This window comes from Camellia sinensis, chromosome 3 (genome assembly GCF_055761805.1).
Source record: "Camellia sinensis isolate YWXY chromosome 3, ASM5576180v1, whole genome shotgun sequence".
In the NCBI taxonomy this organism is placed as follows: domain Eukaryota; kingdom Viridiplantae; phylum Streptophyta; class Magnoliopsida; order Ericales; family Theaceae; genus Camellia; species Camellia sinensis.
The window spans coordinates 118931969-118955462 of NC_138963.1; the positions used below are offsets into that span (position 1 = coordinate 118931969).

At 36.0% G+C, this 23494-nt stretch overlaps 2 protein-coding genes across 4 annotated transcripts in view; one reads left to right on the plus strand and one right to left on the minus strand.

The window, feature by feature from the left end:
- The window catches only part of LOC145822745 (bifunctional aspartokinase/homoserine dehydrogenase, chloroplastic-like), a 28009-nt gene extending 5670 nt beyond the window's left edge, over positions 1–22339 (minus strand). For both annotated transcript variants that reach the window (XM_082920594.1, XM_082920593.1), the window contains exons 1-11: positions 22095–22339; positions 20057–20124; positions 19564–19938; positions 18054–18145; positions 17645–17948; positions 16988–17040; positions 16684–16898; positions 16488–16575; positions 16295–16408; positions 5797–5895; positions 5219–5413 (exon numbers count right to left, since the gene is read on the minus strand). In XM_082920594.1, coding sequence (XP_082776720.1) covers positions 5219–5413; positions 5797–5895; positions 16295–16408; positions 16488–16575; positions 16684–16898; positions 16988–17040; positions 17645–17948; positions 18054–18145; positions 19564–19938; positions 20057–20124; positions 22095–22225 — 1734 coding nt within the window. In that variant the 5' untranslated portion in view covers positions 22226–22339. The remainder of the gene's footprint in view (positions 1–5218; positions 5414–5796; positions 5896–16294; positions 16409–16487; positions 16576–16683; positions 16899–16987; positions 17041–17644; positions 17949–18053; positions 18146–19563; positions 19939–20056; positions 20125–22094) is intronic.
- LOC114276858 (bifunctional aspartokinase/homoserine dehydrogenase, chloroplastic) overlaps positions 1–23494 on the plus strand; it is a 76808-nt gene that overhangs the window by 48614 nt on the left and 4700 nt on the right. Inside the window, exon 12 of one of the 2 annotated variants that reach the window (XM_082920586.1) lies at positions 10741–11173. The exons of the other annotated variant lie outside the window; for it this stretch is intronic. Coding sequence (XP_082776712.1) covers positions 10741–11016 — 276 coding nt within the window. The 3' untranslated portion in view covers positions 11017–11173. Of the gene's footprint in view, positions 1–10740; positions 11174–23494 lie in introns of those variants that run through there. 2 annotated transcript variants of the gene reach the window in all.

Sequence of the window (23494 nt, forward strand, 5' to 3'; positions counted from 1 at the left end):
TCACTTGCTGACAAGTAAGGCACTTAGATACGAAAGTTGCCACATCTCTCTTCATACCCCGCCACCAAAACTGGCGACCCAAATCCCGATACATCTTAGTGCCTCCCGGATGCACCGCAAGGCGTGAATGATGAAACTCTCGGTGTACCTCCTCCCTGCAAGACTCCGGCACAAACAGACGGTCTCGGTATCTCACACTCAGGTCGGAATACACCGTCAAACCCTTCTCAACCTTCCCACCGGAAATCTTCTCACGGAGAGATTCTACCTCAAGGTCACCTCTCTGAGCCTCTAACACTCAAGTCACAAGTATAGGCCGTGCAACAACAGAAAACAAGGCCGCAGCCTCAACAGATTCGCCCAGAAGTAAATCAAACTCCCCAAGTGCACCCAACATCTCCCATTCTCGGATAGCTATACTAGCTATGTCACCAACAGGTTTCCTGCTAAGGGCATCGGCCACCACATTGGCCTTTCCCGGATGATAATGCAACTCAAAATCATAATCCTCTATAAATTCCATCCACCTCCTCTGCCTCAAGTTCAAGTCTTTCTGTGTAAACAAATATTTCAGACTCTTATGATCCGAGAATACTTCAAATTTCTCACCATAAAGATAATGCCTTCAAATCTTCAAGGCAAATATCACAGCTGCTAACTCTAGATCATGCGTAGGATAATTTTGCTCGTGAATTTTCAACTGACGTGAGCCATAGGCAACTACTTTCCCTTCTTGCATTAACACACAACCCAGACCCTCTCGTGAGGCGTCACAATAGACTGCATAACCCAACCCTCTCTCTGGAATAATCAAGATTGGTGCGGTAGTCAGTCTAACTTTCAACTCCTGGAACGACTTTTCACAAGTCTCACTCCATACAAATTTGACTCCTTTCCGAGTCAATCTAGTCAAAGGCGAAGCTAACCTGGAGAAATCTTTCACAAACCGACGATAATACCCAGCTAACCCCAGAAAACTGCGGATCTCAAACACACTCTTAGGTTGTGCCCAATCTTGCACTGCCTCAGTCTTGGATGTATCAACAGACACTCCTTTTCCAGAAACTACATGGCCTAAGAACTTGACCTCTTCTAGCCAGAACTCACACTTCCCAAACTTAGCATAAAGCTTATGGGCTCTAAGTAACTCAAGCACCACTCTCAAGTGTTCCTTGTGCTTCTCCTCAGAAGGTGAATAGATAAGGATGTCGTCCACGAAGACAACTACAAAACGATCTAAAAATTCCCGGAATATCCGGTTCATCAAATCCATAAAAACTGTCGGTGCATTGGTGAGCCCAAATGGCATCACCAAAAACTCATAATGGCCATACCGCGTACGGAATGCCGTCTTCAGAATATCCTCTTCCCTGACTCTTAACTGATGATAACCCGATCTCAAGTCTATCTTCGAGAAACAACGGGAACCCTTCAACTGATCGAACAGATCATCTATACGAGGCATAGGGTACTTATTCTTAACCGTAGCCCGATTCAATTTCCGGTAATCTATACAAAGTCTCAAAGCACCACCTTTCTTTTTAACAAAGAGGGCCGGTGCTCCCCATGGCGACACACTAGGACGTATATAGCCCTTATCTAGCAACTCCTGGAGTTGGATTTTCAACTCAACTAACTCGGCTGGGGCAAAACGATAAGGTGCCATAGAAATCGGCGCCGTGCCGGGCACTAGGTCAATAGAGAATTCAATCTCTCGATGCGGTGGCAAACCAACAAGATCCTCGGGAAAGACGTCCGAGTACTCACAAACCACCCTTGGCAACACAATCTGAGTCTCATCATCCTCACTAATCGAAAGGTTACCAAGTAGATCACTAAGCTCACTCCGTCCTCACGGAACATACCCCGGTGGCAACACATTACCAACCCAGTCCCCCAAAAAATGAAAATACTCTCCGCTAACGGTACAACAAGTGACCCTCTGGCGGTAGCAATCAATAACTGCCCGGTATGACGATAACCAGTCCATACCCAAAATAACATCGAAACCCCTCATAGGCATAACTACAAAGGAAAATGGGATTCTATGATAATCAACCTCTATATCACAACCCCTAACACCTTGTTTCAAAATCAATTCACCCCCAAGAGGTGACACTACACAAATAGGAGATGCTAACTGTGCTAACTCCAACTCCAAAACAGATGCAAATGCAGCAGACATAAAGGAATGAGATGCACCCGTATCAATCAAAACATTAGCAACCGAGTTGCAAAACAAGAAAGTACCTCTCACAACTGATGGAGCCGGTACAAGATCCTGCGCGGTAACAGCATACACGCGCCCAGACGACCTCTGATCAACATGCTCACCCCTAGGGGCATAAGATTGCTGCACCGACTGGGACGATGAAGCCCCCTGATTGGCCCTCGAGGCTTGACCCGACTGAGCTGGCTGCTGACCCTGAATCTGCCTCAAACCAGATGCACCAGGTGTGCCACCCAACTGAGGGCAATACCTCTTCATATGCCCTGGCTGACCACGCTGATAACACGAGAGTGGCTGGCCTCTACCCTGACTCTGGCTCTGAGATCGAGCCGAAGATGATGCTGCTCTCTGAACTCCTCCCCTCTGAGGACAAACTGGGGACTTGTGACCCAGCTGGCCACACTTGAAACAGGTAATGTCTCCCTGATTGCCTTTCCCCAAACTAGCACTCGGCACAGGAAAAGTGGATCTAGAAAAGCTACTCTGAGACTGTTGGGGATTAAAACCCTTCTGTCTCCTACCATCACTCTGACCATCCTTCCTCCTCTTGGAGCCCTTCTGTCCTTCCTCCTCCTCCTGCATCATGATTTCCATGTGGGCTGCAGCATCAACCAGACGCCCATAATCCCGAATCATAGTTCTCCCAACTCGCAGCTTGAGACCACGCCTCAACTTCTTCTCAAATTCAATACAACGGCGTTCTTCTGACGCCACCAACTCAGGTGCAAACCTGGACAAGCTAGTAAATGCAGCCTCAAACTCGGCCACTGAAGAACTCGACTGCTTAAGCTGGCAAAACTGGTCTTTCAGCCTCTCCCTAACTGCTGGAGATAAGAACCTCTCCTGGAAAGCATTCACAAAAGCCTCCCATGTACCTCCTATCCGACCCTTAGTGAACTTCCACCACTGACCCGCATCCCCCTTCAGCTGGAAAGATGCCAAGATCACTTTCAACCCCTCGTCTTCGATGCCAAGCATCTCAAACGTCTTCGTTGTCTGTTCGAACCATTCATCTGCCTTAAGCGGCTCTTTAGGATCACCCACAAATTCATCCGGGTTAGACCGAAAGAACTCCCTCTTCAGAAAGGAAGGTCCTGCATCCGCAACAACAGCCCGAGCTTGATTCTCAGCTCTGAGAATGCCTACTGACTCCCTGAATGCCCCTGCTATCTCTCGGGCTAAAGCGCCCATAGCCTGCTGGCCTACTGGCTCGGCCACATTGGCCTGGCCAATTCCCTCCTGAACTGCCGGAATCTCTTCTTGAGAAAGCATATGATAAAGTGTCTCGGTATATAATATGGTGGGTGCTAGAGAAGAAAATGGTGACAAAAAAGTTACATTAGATCGTCTGCTGGAAAGACTAGTGAATTGTCAATTACTGTGCGGTTACACCAAGGTTCAATCTCAATTACCTTTTTGCTTTAGCTATAGATGAGTTGATAAGAAATATTCAAGATGTGTCATGGTATATACTTTTTGCAAATGATATCGCGTTAGTAGATGAGACTAGAGAAAGAGTTAACACTAAATTGAAGACTTGGAGACAAGCACTAGAATTTAAAAGATTTAGGATAAGCAAAACTAAAACAGAGTACATAAAGTATAATTTTAGTAATAGTAATAATGGAAGCAGAGGATAAGTGAAGATTGAGAACCAAGAACTATCTAACAGTGAACATTTTCGTTATTTATGATCGATTATCACAACGGCTTGGGAGATTGGAGCGGATGCGGTCTATAAAATTAAGGCGAGATGGCTTAATTAGAGAAGTGCGTCTGGGGTACTATGTGATAAGCACGTACCCACTAAACTAAAAGAAAAGTTCTATAGAACGACTATTAGGCCAGCGATATTGTATGGGATAGAATGTTGGGCAATTAAGAAACAACATGTAGATAAGATGAGTATTACTGAGATGAGGATGCTACAGTGGATATGTGGCAAGACTAGAAAAGACAGAGTTAGGAATAAGTATATTCATGAATGGGTAGGAGTAGTACCGATAGAAGATAAGTTGAGAAAGAATAGATTGAGATGTTTGGTCATATAAACAGAAGCGGTAGTGAAGAGATATGATACAGTGATGACAGATGGAAGTGTTAGGGGCAGGGCCAGGGGCAGACCTAGATTGACGTGAGATAGTGTAGTAAATAAAGATATGAATTTCCTAAATTTGACTAACTAAACGGAAGTTGATAGGAGTCAAGTGGAGAAAAAAGATTCATGTAGCTGATCTCATTTGATGGAACTTAAGGCTTAGTTTGGTTTAGTTTCCTTTTCTACCTAAAATGTTTTGAAGCATGCTTAATGAATCCTTGAAACATAGTTTAGAAACATAATTCCTTGAATAGGATGCACTTTTATGCTTTGGTATGAAATGACTATAGTTTGGCGTGGAATGGGGTCGTCACAAAGGCTTCATTGAATTGTCTAACGGCGAGTAGCTCAGCGGTGAGACTTATACCAATAAAGCAGCAAGTCCCAATTCGAGCCACCTCAACTTCACCTAATGTACACTTGTGGGGGCGTTGGGGTACATCCCAGGTTTTATCCTATGGGGTTGGTCCAAAAGACCCTACCCTGAAGGTGCTCCCAGATATTAAAAAAGGAAACAAGGCTCTGTTGAGTTGGGTTGAGATCAAAGTTATGTATTCTTAAACCTCTTTAATGTATTTTGAAAATAAGGTACGATACGGTAATTCACCCAAAAAAATAAAATACATGTACGCAACAAAGATGATGGAATTTAAGAGCTTCATTTTAAGACCATGTTGTCCAAATTCATAAACACAAGAGGATTCAATATGTGAACTTCATGCTCTTCATAAAAGAAAAGCGGACAGTTGCAATTCTAGTATTTAACCATTGAACCTTAATCTATCAATTATCATGAATCGACTTGTACTGTCTAGACTCAAACTTAATCAATAAACTACAATCCATCATAGATATGATACTAATTGACTGATAAAGAAAATGGAACGTACCTGATCCCTGAGCTGGTCAAGCAAGGTGCCACCAATCAATCCAGATCCAACAATACCCACTGCTATCGTGGTTTTAGAGAAATAAAATCTTGAGTGGACAGCTCTTAGGGCCTTCACACAGTCTTCTTGTTTGACAACCACAGTGATATTGTACTCTGAGCAACCTTGGGCTATAGCACGGACATTAATATTAGCCTGCAGTATAGTACCTATTCATTAACTTTTTCATGAAATTTATGAGAAGCATGCATATAACCTAGAAATTGGGCTCCACCACAGGGAAAAGGACAGATAAAATTTATTTTGCAGTTAAGTATCTATCATAATGTACACATGCCAGTAATCAGGTGTAATTCCGGAGGCAAAATGTCTACTTATTGAATGTTCAGGAAGAATAATTCTGGAGTGCCCTATTGACACACCAACTTTTTCTCACTGCACTCCACTTCTCATGAACTTTGAATTTCCAGGAATCTAGGCAGTCACAATGTAGAATGCATGAAGCTGAAAGGGGATGACAATAGCACTGCACATGAAAATTTAGCAGAGTATAATTCTAATTTAATAACTTTACCAACCTTTGCAAGCGCATTGAAAAGTGTAGCACTGACTCCAGGAGTACTTGCCATTTTCTGGCCTACTGCTGCCAAAATGCTACAGTTTGAGATGACCGCAACCTGAGAAGAGCTGAAATTATTTAAGATAGGAACCAAAGTGGGTATATAGAAATCTAATTAGACTAGGCATGAATACAAGATGATGTCCGTGTCCTCAAGTACCACAGAAGTAAAACAAGAACTAAATGTTCGAGATTTGGGGTCCAGGGATATGTGGATAGCAGTCAGCTAACAAACTTGGCCTATGTTAATATAATACAGAGGTGTCACATAAGGGTGGATAAGCTTGAAATTGAATTCATGATTATATGATATAGGCATCTGACAGGACCACAAGCAGAATTGTATGCTGAAGCCCATCAAAAGGCCCATTCAAACAAATAAAATTTAAAACCAATATATTAAAGCAATAGATGGTTCAAACCTCAACAAATCAAATAATGTTGGTAAATGTACATGTACATCATTATCTTTTTAGAGGTATTATATTACACCAAAGGCATACAATCGGCATATATACCTTCTAAATATATACCTTCTAAATTCCTAACCTCTGGTGATTTATAAGGGCCACACCCAGAAAGGCAAAAACTCTTTATTTTCACCTCATTTGTAAAAATTAGAGGCCTCCAGGGAAAAAGCTGCTCTAAGGCTTTATTATCTTAACTACAATCCGTAGGTCTAAAATGAATGGAACAGGATACAGTCGTGTGATACTCATTTTAACATCCATCAGGTCAGTGATCTGGTTTTTTGGTATAACCATTTCCTGACTTAGTTTGAAATTTGACTGCTAGTACGGCCTCCTCCCCCTCTTCATCTACTTCAATTTTGTGATCCCCCTCCCACAACTATCAATCAAGCAATGTGGACAGCAAGAACCTGCAAAGGAATGGCAAAAAATCCCATACCATGGTCCCTGCCCCACCCTGACCCTAATGAGATAGGTTCAGGCACTTCAACCATAGGGGCAGGTTTGGGGGTAGGCAAGTAAAACTTGTACTTGGGTTACAAGGCAGGTGGGAGGAGTGGAGTTCTGAGGTTTGGGTATAAGCAAGACAATGTAGATCATACCACATTCATTAAACAAGATGAGGATAAAATTACCCTCTTGTGTATTAGAATAACAGTGGTAACACGAAATGATGTAGAAGAAGTCTCAGCTTACAGTACATATAGTCAAGGAATGTGAAATCAAAGATCTAGGTTTGTTGAGATACTTTCTTGGAATTGAACTTGCAAGATCGAACTAGGGCATTTTATTAATAAAAGAAAGTACATTCTGATCTTCTTAAGGAAACAGGCATGTTGGGTGTAGACCACCAAATTCTTCTATTGATGCAAATCACTAACTCAATTGTAGTGTTAGCGATCTAGTTGATAAGGGTAGGTACCAGAGATTTTGTTTTGGGAGACTGATGTACCTGTCTCATACTCAATCGGATATTGGACATACACTAGGGTAGTCAATCAGTTTATACATGATCCTCGTATGGTACATCTACATGTTCATCGGATTCTTATGCACTTTAAGTAGGCTCCAAGAAAAGGGATCTTGTTCTCTAATCATAGTCATCTGAGATTGGAGTGGTTGGAGGTTTTTACTAATGTAGATCGGGCAGGTACAGTTGATGATAGGAAGTCTACTTCCAGATATTGTACTATTGTAAGGAGAAATTTAGTTACATGGATAAGTATGAAGCAACCCATAGTGGACAGATTTAGTGCAGAGGTAGAGTGCAAGAACATGGCTCATGGTATATGCAAGCTTATATGGCTTCAGATTTTACTAAAGGCCTTCAGATTGTATAACAAAGAACCCATGAAATTGTATTGTGATAATAAGGTAGCCATTAATATAGTTCATTAGTCCGTTCGACATGACAAGACAAGACAAGGTATCAGAGCTTAGTGAAGAGCTTTTGAAAGCAAGATCAAGTTATGTAAGTATTTCTATCTATGTATAAATTTTGATATATATAATTGTGTGTGGTGTGCTTAATGAAATTTAAAAAGAAAATCATAAAATATTATTCGTCAAGTTTAATCTTAAATTGTGTATCTTTTGTATTTTATATCTTCATAATTATTTGTTTTATTTATAGTTGTTGTAAAACCTATATGTTTAGTGTATGTCAAAGCCCATATACTCGTTAAGATCTTTTAACTATTGGTCATAATTAGGCATTTTTAAGTCTTTAAGATCATAAAGAGAGGTTTTAAGCACCAAATAAATACACTAGAAGGATCTTAGATACCAACAACAATCTATAATGGCAATTAACCCTGAAGATACAATATGTTTTGGAAATACAAAAATAATGTTAATAATAAATATGACTATAGTTTACATATTACTAAAGAGGCTACAAATATAAATAGTATGTGTTCTAATTTAAATAATATTACCGATATTATGTGTTCTTGGTTTTTTAAATTAAATAAAAATCAAAACACAAATCAGAATTATCTAGAAACCAAAGTTGAGTCTATAGAATCTAAAATAGACAATTTAGGTTCTATAATAACTATTGACTTAAACAAAGAAGCAAAAATCCAAATAAACAATTTGATAACTCAATTAGAAACTATATCCTTCATAAACAATGATGGAATGAATAGTCCAGAAGATAACTCTATTCCTAGGCTATTTTATGGTACAGAAGATATTCTGGTACTTCAAACCAATACCTATAATAGGACTGAATATGAAAATATTGTTGAAATATTGGATTATTTTACTTTTTGGATCTATAGCACAATTGGTTGGCGAGAACGAGAACACTTTTTCCAACCATATCAAATTTGGTATCTCAAAGAAACTAAAGATTTCGAATTTGAAGATGATTATTTGGATGAAGATCGTAGGAAGGAGCGATTGAAAAATATTCAAAAAATTCTTTTGACAAAATATTAGATAGACAGTCTAATAATTTTTCCACATGCAGGCTTAGCAAAATTATCATTCATGATCACAGATGGTAGAATACTATTTGTAACTCATTTTTCCATAATATATCAAAGGTCTCCTACACAAATTAATGAGACTCTTGACATGTTATTAAATCTCAAAATGAGAAATAATTTGGATTTTCTGTTGAAACTAGCCATGACCGCGGATGATGTAGAATAATTTCAGAATAAGCGATACAGCCAAGATCCTGATTCCCCTCCATCAAAGACTGACGAAGAATATTACAATCTCGTAAACAGGATGGAAGCATAGTGGACCCCACTATCACATGCAATTGTCTCATGATCGACTCCAACCTTATTTAGGACAAATGAAGCAACCTATGTTATTAGGCGGAAAGTGGTCAGACAAATTTTTTCAGCCGACACTACAAAACAGAAAAGATCAGCTGTTTCAGTCTATCCCTTTGAAAACTGAGGGTAGACAGTCATGTATATTTGTATATAATTGTGGCTTAGTTGGAATTTGTCAGAACCTCCATAAATATGTCTAGGTGTCAAATCGGCTTTCAGTCTATCCCTCTAACAGAACAAGGAAAGGCAAAGTTTAGGCAACGAAGATGGAGAGAATTTACAATGTTGTATTATGTTGGCTTGAAAGCCAATTTATAGAATACAACTCCATAAACAAATAAAACCAAAAAGTCTAGTCTAAATTTAATACATACCTAATTGGTTAGACTATCAAATACATACGTCCAAATTTGCAAAGTTTTCCAAAAGTCTGTACTCCAAAAGTTTACTAGCCTAGACTTAAGGCTTATAAATACTACTTGACAATTATACATGACACCTAGACATATTTATGGAGCATAGTTGTCAAATTGGAATTCGTATCGTGAATCAAAATGGCCTCGTACTAAATCGTTAATTGAATCGAATCGTGAATCATAAAGATTCGGTCACTTTTTCTAAATTACTTAACATATATCTACATATTTAGATGTTTAATATATCTTATGAATATGAAATATTTAAACTTAAATCAATGAAAATATTATTTTCAATGATAATCACGTAATTTAGTAGGTAAGAAGTTAATAAAGGTTCCTCTGTAAAATCATCTTACTTTTTTCTTTTTTACATATTTCATATCAACCATTTTTAATAAAAATAATAACCGAATAGACAAACTATTAATTTCCAAAGTAATAATAATTAACGATATTGATATTTGGACAATAAGCATATATACTTTTCTAAGTAACAGTGAGCAAATTATAAAAAATAATTATTTAGAATATTTTATTTTAAAGCCTAAAACATTTTAAAAGGTATAACTAACATCACACATGTAATATTCAATTTAATAAAATAGCAATAGATAATTCATAGTATAACTTTAATCTTAAACATCTTTAGAAGATATATTATAATTTTTAAAGGGAAAAAAATGAGAAGAAAGGTTAAAAATATGTTGGGCCTGACTGAATCTGTTTGGATTCTATTAAAAAATCCATAAATACTAAAATAACAACAAATCATGTGTATATATTGGTTATTTTGGTACTAAACGCTATTAGAAGTTGTGTTATGTCATGTTCACTAAAAAGATGAAGAAAAGAATGAAAAATATGCCGGACACAATAATTTCAAAAATTGCATGAATCGTAAAAAGTGAATCAAATCGTGAATCAGTTGTAAATCATGTGATTCAATAGAAATTCACTTCCAAAATAGATTCACCTATAGATTACTATCGATTTTGCAAAAATTGTGAATCGAATCGCGAATCATAAGATTCTGATAACAGAGTTATGGAGGTTCTACCAAACTCCAACTAAGCTACAATTATATACAAATATACATGACTGTCTACCGTCCTCGGTTTTCAAAGGAATAGACTGAAATAGATAAGATTTGGCTAATCTTTTCTGTTTTGTAGCGTCGGCCGAAAAGATTTGTCTGACCACTTTCTGCCTAATAATGCAGGTTGCTCCACATGTCCTGGATAAGGTTGGAGTCGATCATGAGACAACTGCATGTGATAGTGGGGTCCACTATGCTTCCATCCTGTTTACGAGATTGTTATATTCTTCATCAGTCTCTAATAGAGGGGAATCACGATCCTGGCTGTATCGCTCATTCCGAAATTGTTCCAGATCATCCGTGGTCATGGCTAGTTCCAACGGAAGATCCAAATTATTTCTCTTTTTGAGATTTAATAACATGTCAAGAGTCTCATTAATTTGTGTAGGAGACCTTTGATATGTTATGGGAAAATGAATTACAAATAGTATTCTACCATCTGTAATCATGAATGGCAATTTTGTTGACCCATGGATATTAGAAGCTACCTGTGAAACAATTATTAGACTGTCTATCCAATATTCTATCAAATGAAGTTTTTGAATATTTTCTAATCGCTCCCTCCTGCGATCTTCATCCAAAATAATCATCTTCAAATTCGAAATCTTCAGTTTCTTTGAGATACCAAATTTGGTATGGTTGGAAAAAAATGTTTTCAATCTCGCCAATCAATTGTGCTAGAGATCCAAAAAATAAAGTATTTACTCTATCGGAAGCCTTTTACTACACTATGATCTTGGATATTCTATCCACTGGAATGGATCTAAAATTTAGAAAATAACTTGATTAATTATTTCCCAATCTATATCTTCAGAAAACCACATGTCATGATTTGCCATGATGGTTATTTTGGGAATTCCATCTTTAAAATTTAATTTATCGTAGACTCGTTCTAAGATTTGTCTAATCTTATCACGATGATCCTTAACTTGATTTTTTATTGAAAGAAAATTTTCTTTTGGAAGCAAAGTTCTTGCTTTTTCAAAAAGACATTCTTTTTATTTGTTTAAAAACTAGATTAGAAAACTCATTTAATATGAGATCTAATAGCTGAAAAAAATTGTTGGTAGCGTTTGGTAAAGTTTTCTAAATATGATTTGAGAATAGAATTGTATTTTGAGTTTGTGAGTTATGAAATTATGATTTGAGTGTGAAAATTTATTTGGTTATGAGTTTTAGAGGAAGTTTTGAGTTTTTGAAATCAGAAAGTTTTTTGATTGAAAAACTTACAACTCATAACCAAACACACAACCCAAAACAAACTCAAAACAAACACCACACTCAAATTAGTGGGTGGAAATGTGTTTGGAACACCTTTCCAAACACAGTCGTTGATTTTTTCGAAATTAAAATCTTAATTCCAATTTATTTGTTTAAGGATATTGAAACAAAGGTTTTGTAAATCTTTTAACTTAGCTATTTGCTCAGCTAATTTGTTGGCCAAAACTCCCATATGTTTTTGAAATTTCACATTGTTGTTTACAATGTGAGTTTTCCAAACTCCATTGAGTTCTGTATAAATTTCTCTGGATAGACCAAGGTTAAAAAAATCTTTTATTTCAGATTCATCTAGTTTAGATGTCTGAATATTAGTTGGAACTGGATTAGTTCTCATTTGACAAATTATTTTGATAAACAAGCATCACTGGTGCACTGTAAAAAGCTTTTTTAGCTTTGGTCATGCTATCATAGGCTTTATCACTTGCTCTGGAAATGCGCGAAGTTGCTTATTCCAATCATTTCATTCTATGTAAATTTCAGGATGTCTTCCTACAAACACAACATAAACTTTTTCTTGTCTGGGTTGTTTACCGTTGCTCATTTTTTCCTCTTGGTCTAGAGGTCTTCTGCAAAAAATTAAAATTACTTATTTAGTAATTTAATTTTCTAAAACAATTCCTACTAAGAAAATCTGCAAAAAAATTGTTAGTACCTGTAAAATGCTCTACTTCAAAAGTATATTCATAAATTTTATTATACCAGGCTAATCTTCTTCCTTGCTCAATAGGTTTTTTATTGATCAAGAAATCTCTTACTACCTTATTATCAGTACGTACAATAAAATTTTATGGGGCTAAATAAATATGAAAACTTTTTATTGCTAATATTATTGCAAGTAATTCTTTTTCAAAAATAATATATTTCTATTCATTGGGTTTAAATGTTCCAGAATTATATCCACAAATTAGTTGTTCTTTTTGTAATTTTATGGGTACTAGAATTTTTCTTGGTCTAATCCCATTTTCTAATAAAGGTATCTCTTTATCATGCTATAATTTACTTGGTATTGCTTTAAAGCATACATCCCAAATATAACTTTGAGGCATCTGTTTCTAAAATTAATTTATCACCTGCTTTAGGAAGATAAACGTTTGGTAAAGTTTTGACATTTTCTTTAATTTGTTTTATTAAAGCAACATCATCTGATGTCCATTCAAACATAACATTTTTTCTTAATTTGGTTGACCAAGAAATTTCTATTTTTGAAAGATTTTTGATGAAATTTCGTCCATCATTTAAAATACCTAATAAACTCTGTAATTGTGTTATATTTTCAAGAGTATCAGAAAAATCTCATACTTTAAACAAAATATGTTTTTGTAATTTTAAGCCTTTCAGGTCTATAATTATTCTCAAAAATTCAATTGATTCTTTTTCTAGTTCAATCTTTTTGGGTGACACCAATTCCATGTTTTTGAAATTTTTCACAGAGTAATTTTAAATGTTTCTTATGCTCCTCTCAAGTTTTAGAGAAGATAAGTATATCATCAATATATACTACACAACAATTCTTAAGATCTTTAAACATTGTATCTATCCACCGTTGAAATACCTGTGGTGCTATATTTAAACTAAAAAGCATAACATTCCAGTGGTAATGTCCTCTAGGTATACTGAAAATTGTCAATTTTTTTGACTCTTCAGTCAATTAAATTTGCCAAAATCCACTCTTACAATCGAATTTGCTAAAGATTGTTGATCCTTTGGTTAAGTTAATCAAAACATCTTTTCTTGGAATAAAATATCCATCAAATTCTAAATTTTCATTTAGTCGTTTATAGTTGGCTACCTATTTTGTACATAGCCGAATGCCTCCGAAAGTGAAGGAAGAGTGTCCATACCCAGAACCCGACTCCAAACAGGATTATACTCCACATTAAGACTTGCCAAAAACTTGAAAACCCTTTCCTGTACAATGAACTTCATGTACCCAACTGAATCAGCAATGCAAACAAGCTTATAGTCCTATAGGTGATCAAAGCATTTCCAGCCATTGATAAAGAAGGTGAAATACTGAAGAACAGTATGCTCCCGTTGAACAAAGCTCTCAATAGAGCGGCGCATCTCAAATGCCTGTGAGAAATTCCCTTTGCGGGAATAGGTGGAAGTCACAGCATCCCAAATATCCTGGGCAATCTCCATAGACAAGTAGCCCTCACCAATGTCTGGTACCATCAAATGAATAAGTCAACCCATAATCAAAGTTTTGGTAATCTCTCATTGGTCATAACCAGGGTCAGTGATGTTGGGTGCCTGTATTTTGCCATCAACATATCCCATCTTCCCTCTGCTCTTCAAAAAAATAGTCAAACTCTACGACCACGCTAGATAATTCTGACCATTAAATGGAGAGGTGGTGATTTTAAGAGTAGGGTTGGGGTTATCAGTCATAGTAATAGGTAGAATGGAACTCTCACTCCTAAATGTCTGCGAAGTAGTGGACACGCTAGTGGAATCTACCATGGATACTGTATTACCAAACCCTCAACAAAACCAGTGTCAATCACAAACTCGGAAGATGGTGGAGGAATAGTAAGCACAATGACCACTAAGAATATTAACGAATTAAACACATCAAAAAAAAAAAAAAATTTAAGAAGAAAAGAAACAGAACAGGAACAAATACTTTTAGGTCACTACCTCATTACAAAGTCAACGACAACAGCAGTTCAACCAAACATAGAGACGCACAACAGAGGAATGTCAAAGGAATCCAGAGATGACGTCTTGCCTCGCCGACTGCCTAAGGGTTCAACTTAGGCCAAAAGGCCTGTCGGCAATGACGAAGGGTTCGACCTAGGCTAGAAGGCCCGTCAGCAGTGACGAAGGGTTCAACCTAGGCCAAATGGCCTGTCTACGATGGTGATAGAAGGGACTAGGGCTGCCAGCAGTTAGCAGCTAGGCCAAAAATCCCTTCGACAATAGCCGACTGACCTAGGACGGTGGCATATCTGTGGAGGCTTTGTGGTGGCTGTGTGGTGTATGGATTTAGGGTTGTGGCTCTGATACCATGATAATTTTAGAGAATACCAAGATTAGGGAATGATTGTGATATCATCCCCCTTTTATATTAATGAAAATTAATAATAATTACAAGGAACCAAAGCATAGAATAATTACAATGGATAAATAACCCAACTAATAATATGCTATTCTAACACATTACCATCAAGATGTTAGCCACAATTATTCTTAAACCATTTCTATGTCTCATCTTTTCTAGCATAGTAAATTTTATGCACAGTTTTTTCTATTTCCTTTGCTTTTTCACCTACCTACTTAGTTTCTTGTAAACATGTTATAGTAACTTTCCTTCTAATCAGAGTATTTACTAATTCCAAAAATTTACAAATTAATATTTCAATATTCCAAGCTGCTAATCTAAACCTACAATCCTGAGTTAACTTCTTTACCCACACTTGTCCAGGAAAGAGCATGGGACCTTGCCTATTTTTCACTGCACTCGAGAGATGATGTAGCGCCCCTTAGCCATTTTTGGGAACACCCAAAGGCAGGCACAAGTCGTTGCTTACGGGGAACGCCCTAGCCTTTATTCGCATATTCATATTAGGATTCATGTTCTTCTCAGGTAGCTACTCGTGATTATTAGCTACCACCGTAACTTCTAATATAGAAGAAGAAATGAATAGAAGGTGGTTTTCATAACCACCCTCAGTATTAGATCATGGTGGGAAACCACCATACATCCCATATTTTGAGATTCAAAAAACTAGATCAAGAATTGTGACAGTTCTTTTCTTCTAGTAAGAAGATATGTCTCATTCTCTTCTTCCTCCTTTTCTTTAATTAGTTTTACCAATTCATAATGCTTTCTTCATTCTGAACCCCTAATACTTCACTCATAATTCCAGTGTCCACCTTAATCCCGCTAATATATATAGGTGACAGTGTCCTCAATCACATCATTTCTGCTGCATTGAAATGATTACTGAAAAGATTCCTTTGTTAACTGTCACAACTAAGCATTAGACCCAATTACTTGGGGTAGGCGTATGAATGATTTATACACTGAATCAAATGCTCTACTAAAATCCGGAAGCTTCATGTCTGCAGTCATCACCAAAACCCTCCTTTTTTCCTTCTTTTTTGCCTTCGAGGGACGGGAGGAAGGACTATCCTAGGCAATCACTTCTTCAGTCACCGAAGAAGCGAACTAACACAAAAGCTACAACGGTGTGTTTGTCTAATATTGTCCACCTTGACGACTATACTGTCAATCACAATCCTTTAAAATCTTGTGCAATATAGAGAAAGGATAACCCTTATACTACATATTACTAGTTTGGAAAACAACTCTATAGAAAAGCCAGGGAACCAAAAAGCGTTCACAAAGTATTGATAAATAACATCAGCTTCTAGAATTCTATCAAACCACCTGAGAAAGACGCTCAGCATCCAGAGCTTGACGAAATCTAGACTGTAAAACCTCAGCAACAGCTTTTACTTCTTTCTCAGGAACAGCAAAGCAGATAGAATGCTCACTGCTAGCCTGCATTAGACCCAATCACTAACTACATGAATTTTACAATATGGAAAAATATTTAACAGATATAAGAAGATGAAGATACCTGGGATATCATGATAACGTTGGCTCCTACATCTTTCACTGCACCAAAAATGGCACTAGCTGTACCAGGAACACCAACCATTCCAGTTCTGCAAAAAGAATGTGCAAGGTGCAGCTTAAATGGGAAAAGGAAATTAAAGAGAATGCATACAACTACAAATAGGATGAACAGAAATATCATTGCAATACAAGCTCACCCCTCAACATTTACAAGGGCCAAATTGTCTATAGTTGCAAACCCTTTGACATAAGATTCCAGCCTCTGCCCATCTTCGAACTCATTAACGGAAGGCTGGCAGATCATCGTTCCAGGTGCTGAAAGATTGAAGATATTTCTAATAATGATTGGAATGTCATATTGCATCACTGGAATGATGGTTCGGGGATGTAAAACATTTGCCCCAAAATATGACTGCACAAGCATGTAAATTTTTCTTGTTAAGAACGCTAAATAGCAAGTGTCAGCAACTTTAACAGGTATAAAATGAGATTAAAGTTCACCATTTCCCAGGCCTCTTGATAAGACAACGTCTTCAATACCACAGCCTCACTAACTGCAAAAAGAAATGTTCATTAGTCATTCCAATCAGTGTGTTACATGGACTCTTCTATTTCGCCCAAAATACCTGTGTCTATCAGATATGACAAGGGTAAGGGCGTGGGATATGTGTCCGACACCCGTACCCAATTTAGTCACTCGGATCCTTTAATTTGTTACAATATATAAAGAAGAAGAAACTCACATTTGTTAGTAAAGCAATATTTTTAGCCTCTCACATTAATTATAGATAGAAATTTCATATTTTTCTTGAATCCTATTTAATTTCTGGTATACTTCTACATAATTTACAACATCTCATCCGAGAATATTATATATTTTTTAATATATATGTATATATGACGCGTCCCCATACCCATATCTTTGAATATGAATCGCAAGATCCTAATATCTAAGTTTATGAAGGTCTGACACTTGGATACAAACCCGCACCTAATACTCGTACCCAAGTCCATAATCAAACACAAAATTAACATTGTTAGTAGAAGTACCAGTCCAGAAATTTACTTCCATCATCAGAATAAATGATTAATTTTACAAGCAACAATCTTCCAGAGATTTTTCAAAAGTGGTGATTCAAATGCACAAACTGCACAAACCTTTTCTGGGATCAGCACTGCAAACACCATCAACATCTGTCCAGATTGTGACTTGGCGTGCCCTGAACAAAGCCCCCATTATAGCTGCAGAGAAGTCACTTCCATCGCTTTTCAAAGTTGTAGGAATATTTTGAGGTGTACTAGCTATGAAACCAGTTGCAATAACAGTCTTAGATGGATTTTGCAAAAACCATTTCTCAAGTCTTTTTTCAGATTCCAAGTAATCTGGATCAACTTGATTAGAACCACTAGGATTTACAATAAGGACCTCCCTCGTGTCCATCCAATTACAATCCATCCCACTCTGCAGCAGAGAAAAATCAAATAAAAAGAAAAAACTAATTCAGAAAATTTCAAAATCACAACTTCTAGATATTCTTTCAAAATAAAGTGCAAATAAGCACAGCACCACTTTTCTGACAAGAGATGCCAACATCTGAGCAGACCATAACTCTCCATGTCCTACAACAAAATCTGTAAACGATTCTGTTGCATGTCCGGCTGCAGTACATTAAGCATGTAAATCAATATAATATGTAAAAAAAGTCTTTTTGGGCACAAAGAACCAAAGGTAATAGCAGGAAGCAAAAATTATGGAAAATTTTATTCGCACACCATAGAAAATCTTGATACACATCATTTGTGTCGTTCAGATACAAACTTCCAAACAAAAGAAAAATGTTCAAATATAAACTTATGAACAAAAATAAATTGTTCAAATATACATTTCATTCAACAATTTATGTCCAAACAACTAGTTTTTGTTTAAAAGTTTATGCCCAAACATTTGACTTTTGTTCGAAAGTTGATATTTGAACCACTGAAATGGTGTGTACTGAGATTTTCTATGGTATGTAAATAGAATTACCCAATACGGGTGACCCATTCACCCATCAATGTAATAGTTTGCAAAATATCACAAGACTCTTAGGCTCCATTTGTTTTGCCGTAAAATATTTTTGTGAAGCATATTTTCCTCATTTTCCTATGTTTGTTTGCATAATAAGTTGGGAAAACATTTTTTTTTCTATAAACTATTTGCATCAAGTGGCTGAAATGTAACTTACAGATTCCGAACCAGTAAGTTACTTTCCGACTTCCAAATTGAAAGCTTTGGCTGTACTCTAAAATCTGTGTGTGGGTGGGGGGTGGGAGAAGAGGGGGGGGGGGGGGGGGGAACGGAAAAATGGTCTGAATTGAACAAGATGTAGATAAAGTGGGTGGGAGGGTGGAACAAATGATGAAGTGCAAAAAATAATGTTCCAAATATATGTTTTTAGAGATGCAGCCAAACACTTAAAAATAGAAGAATGTAAATAATTTTTAGAGTAAATTATTCTACATCAAAACAAATGGAGCCTTAAAAACATCATGAAATAAATTCAACAGCAGTCAACTAAAAATAGCTCATATTACAGATAAATTAAAGAACATTGCTTACTGATAGCAAACCAAGTAATGTTGCAATCATTATAATCACCTTCAAACACTACTATAAATGTCAAGCTGCACAATTTGTAACTCTCATAGAAATATACTTCACCCATGACATTGCACAATGGCAGTGCAACACATTAGTCACTCAACTGATGGATTCAAATCCTCATCATCCATGTGCCAATTGCTTTTTGATTGAGGGAAAAGAAAAGGAAAAAAAATGCAAAAAAAAAAAAAGGGAAAATCAATTTGGGAAGGCAGGTAGGACTAAGATAATATCATGTATATGTGAGAATTGGGGTTGCATGACATACAAGGGACAAGCATGTGATTTAACAGCGACCTCAAGTTTGGCCATCATTCGGGCACTTGCCTGCTAAGTGGGGGTATCACAGCAAGAGTTTGAACCTATCAGGTGACATAACAGATCTTTCTAATTACATATTGGGCAAAAGACAACAAGAAAAAATTTGTTCTGATACCTATATATATTGCACGAAGCATTGCTTTAAGGTTATTGATGTCATCATGCAACTGCAATAAGAAACTAGCAAGGTCATCCCCCTCAAGTAGATCCAGGGCTGTTAACTTGTGCCTTTCTAGAACAGCATCCAATGCAGCTATGTAAGAATCATCCCGTGATTGCGCCTTGCAGACAAGATCATACATCATATTGGTCACCTTTGACATTGCAGACACAACAACTAACTTTCTCTCTGAATCATCATTGATAATTATGTGCGCAACATTCCGAATTCTTTCGGAGCTTCCCACACAGGTACCACCAAATTTATGAATAGACCAAGTGTCGCCTTTGGGAAACTCAACTTTTTCAGAAGAAGTTTGTTGCATAGCATCTGCCAATAAATGTGACGGAAGGTATATATTAGACCTATTGCAAAGTAAAACTTCATAACATCATAACACGAGTTCAATTTTCAAAACATAATTTGAAAGTAATGGCATATAATGAACCTGCAAGTGAAGCACAAATAGGAAAGGTTGACAACTTCCTTTGACTCCATTGACAAATAAAATCCATTCTGAAACAAGAAACAAAAGCCTACATCAGCAATTTCAATCAACAGAAAAAGTGCATGTGAGTTAAATCTATGACAGAAAACCTTGACTGGAGATTCACATGACTCTGGATTGCAATTTACAGCATAGCATTACAAATTTATTTAAGGAAAAAAAAAAAAGGCAGGAAAGAAGTCCCTTGAAGAAATATTGGAAAAAAAAATTGATATGTAAAACAGATTCTAGGAATATGTATGCAAATAAATAAGGGTACACACCCACCCAAACATAGAATCAAACACTGATGGTATATTGAGGTCAGGATGTAACATTCAAACATTATCACAATGCAGCCCACCACAGAATGATAATGATTTTTTTTTTCTTTTGACAAATTTGTGAATTATGTTATATACAAAGAAACAAGCAAAACAATAGTTATATGAAACTATCCAAAAAAACATGTTACAATACATTTCCATAACCTTACTAGTAATCTGAAAGAAAAAAGAAGAAAAAAAATGCCATACTTCTTGACATGGTTAAGTGCAAAAGATCACCCCAACCTACCAGCTACATACAATACCTACCTTATTGTAGAACATAAATAATAGGGTATTCTTTTTAAACCATATTTATGAGCTACATGTTGGTGGTTATGGTTGTTAGGAATGGTGTTTTAGGTATTGTAAAGTTGTGACCTATGTGCTACATGGACTTGGATAGAATTATCGGGTACAGGTGTGTGTCCAAGCGTCAAACCTTCATTAACTTAAGTGTTAAGATATTGGGATATGTATCCAACATAGGATATAAGTACAAGGACTCTTTATGGACAGTTATATATGTTACATATTACATAATACTCTTTGATAAATTATGTAGAAATGTACTTGAAATTAAATAGAATTTACGGAGACTCTAGAAGTTCTATCTCTCATCTATGTTAGAGACTACGTGTTTCTTATTCTTCAAACATTGCAAAAAGTTGAAGATTAAGGCCTAGTTTGGGAAGACTAAATAAGTGCACTTTTTGACTTTTTATGAAATATGGGTTGGGTTTGAAGTGATATGTTAGAGAGGTGATGTAACTTAAATAAGATGATGTGACTTAAATAGGATAATGACTTTTTGACTTTTTGTCTTTTTTCAATGATGCCAAACTTGGCCTAAATTGGGTACATGTGACAAACAAATATCCCACACCCTTACCCTTGTCATATCCAGTAGACACGGGTAGTGTAGGGAAAATAGAAGAGTCCATGTAACATAAGTTCTTTCCCTATTAATATAATGGACTTATGGTGATTTAGATTTAAAATTTAAAATTCTTGTTGCATTTTGATCCCTGTTGATGACATGCAGGACATTGAGAGTTTGGCAAGTAAATTTGGCCTTAAATGGACCCCTTCCTACTTCCTAAAAGGAAAAAAAAGGAAGAACATACATGTTGGCCAATGCCTCACAAAGGCTAACTCATTCAACAGTGCATATCAACCTTACATATAACAATTTTCTTCTAATCAACAGATATTTAGGTAGCATATGGTCAATTGTATTGTTTAATTTATATATCAAGAGAACGTGATAGCATAGATTGCATAGCCATGGCAGAATCAACTAGCATTCCTTGTTTCATTCTAAACCTATTTTGTTGTTATTGAACACGATACGTACACAGATTCTCTTTACATGGAAAGGAGAAGGAATAAAAATATTAGATTCATAGATTCACAAGCAGCAAATTATAGAAGCGCAAGAGAGTGAGTTAGTTCCCTTTGGTTTAATATCAATTTTTTCCACTGTTGGAATCACATAAAACAGATAAAAACAGACTCCAATCAAGTGAAATTGGCACAGTAATCACAAGAAAACAATAATCACGTCAAAAGATATCTAGTTTCTTCCAATTTTCCTCCATTTTTCTCGAAAGCCAAACAAGAAGCAAATTAGGGAAGCGAAAAAAAAGAAGGAAAAGAGGAAAAAACTTCACTTGGAGATGGGAGAGCATTGGGGGAGAGAGAGAGATGATGGGTAGATCTTCTTGGTTGCATAGGAGTCGCGTGAGGATGCATTGGTCGAGAGGCCACGCAACGAAGGAGCTATCGAAGAAGAAAACGCCATTGGCTGCTATGAGTTTGAGTTGCAGAGTTACCTAACCAACACAGCAGATTGACTCACTGATTGTATGAGAGAGAGAGAGAGAGAGGCGGCTTTTAAAGGGACATTTGCCTAAATAAGTGAAAATAGTAATTCAATTCCCAAACTAAAACTAGTTTTAAAAGAATTCTCAAAATAGGTTAAATCGTAGTTTACCATCACGATTTTAACATGGAAAATGAGTGAGATCACTAATTAGTACTATCACTAATGACGTGACAGTAGGCCCCACCAGGAATGATTTAATGTTTTGGCTTTACTGTTGTATTTTTTTTCTTTTTTTATTGAGTGCCATGTCATTAGTGGTCTTTTTAGAGGTCCAAAATTAGTGGTCCAAAATTAGTGGTCTCTATCATTGTTGTTTCAACATATATGCGCCTGTCTCGCGTGGAATTTGGGAAGTCTTAAAATCGTGGTTACAAAACGCGCTTTTGATTAAGAAATTGCGGTTACAAAATGCGCTTTTAATTAATTTTTTTTCCTTCTGAACTCGCTGTTCTAAACCACGCTTTTATCGAAAAAAAAATTTCTTCTGAACTCGCTATTTTAAATCACGCTTTAAAAAAAAATTTCAAAAAACATGACTTCTAACCACGCTTTTAAACAAAACTGTGTTGTAAAGAAAGCGTAGTTAAAAACCACGCTTTCAAGACTCACAACCCACGCACTCACTCACAGCTACACCACACACTCTCTCTCCCTCTCTCTGACACATCACTCACACACAACTCACATCAAAATAAATATAAATAAATTTTAAGAATTAAATAATTATAAATAAATAAATAATGTTTAAAAATAAAATAAATTTTAAGGATTAAACCTTAAATATTAAAATAAAAAAAATAAATTTTATCCCTAAACAGTAAAGTAACGTTTGATACCGTTTACGTTTTTAATTTATGTTTACAAAAATAATTGAAAAAAATTAATTGGAAAACAATTGAATTGAAAAAAATAATAATATTTGGAAAAAATTATATTTCAAATAATTTTTTTTTCAATTATTTGAAATATATTTTTTTCCAATTACATTATTTGAAAAAAAATTATTTGAAATATATATTTTTTCAAATATTATTTTTTGATCAAATAATTTTTTTTTTCAAATAATTTTTTTTTCAATTATTTTTTTAATTAATTTTGTTTTCAATTAATTTTTTTTTCAAATATATATTTTTTTCAATTATTTTTTTTAATTAATTTTTTTTCAATTATAATATGTGTGATCCC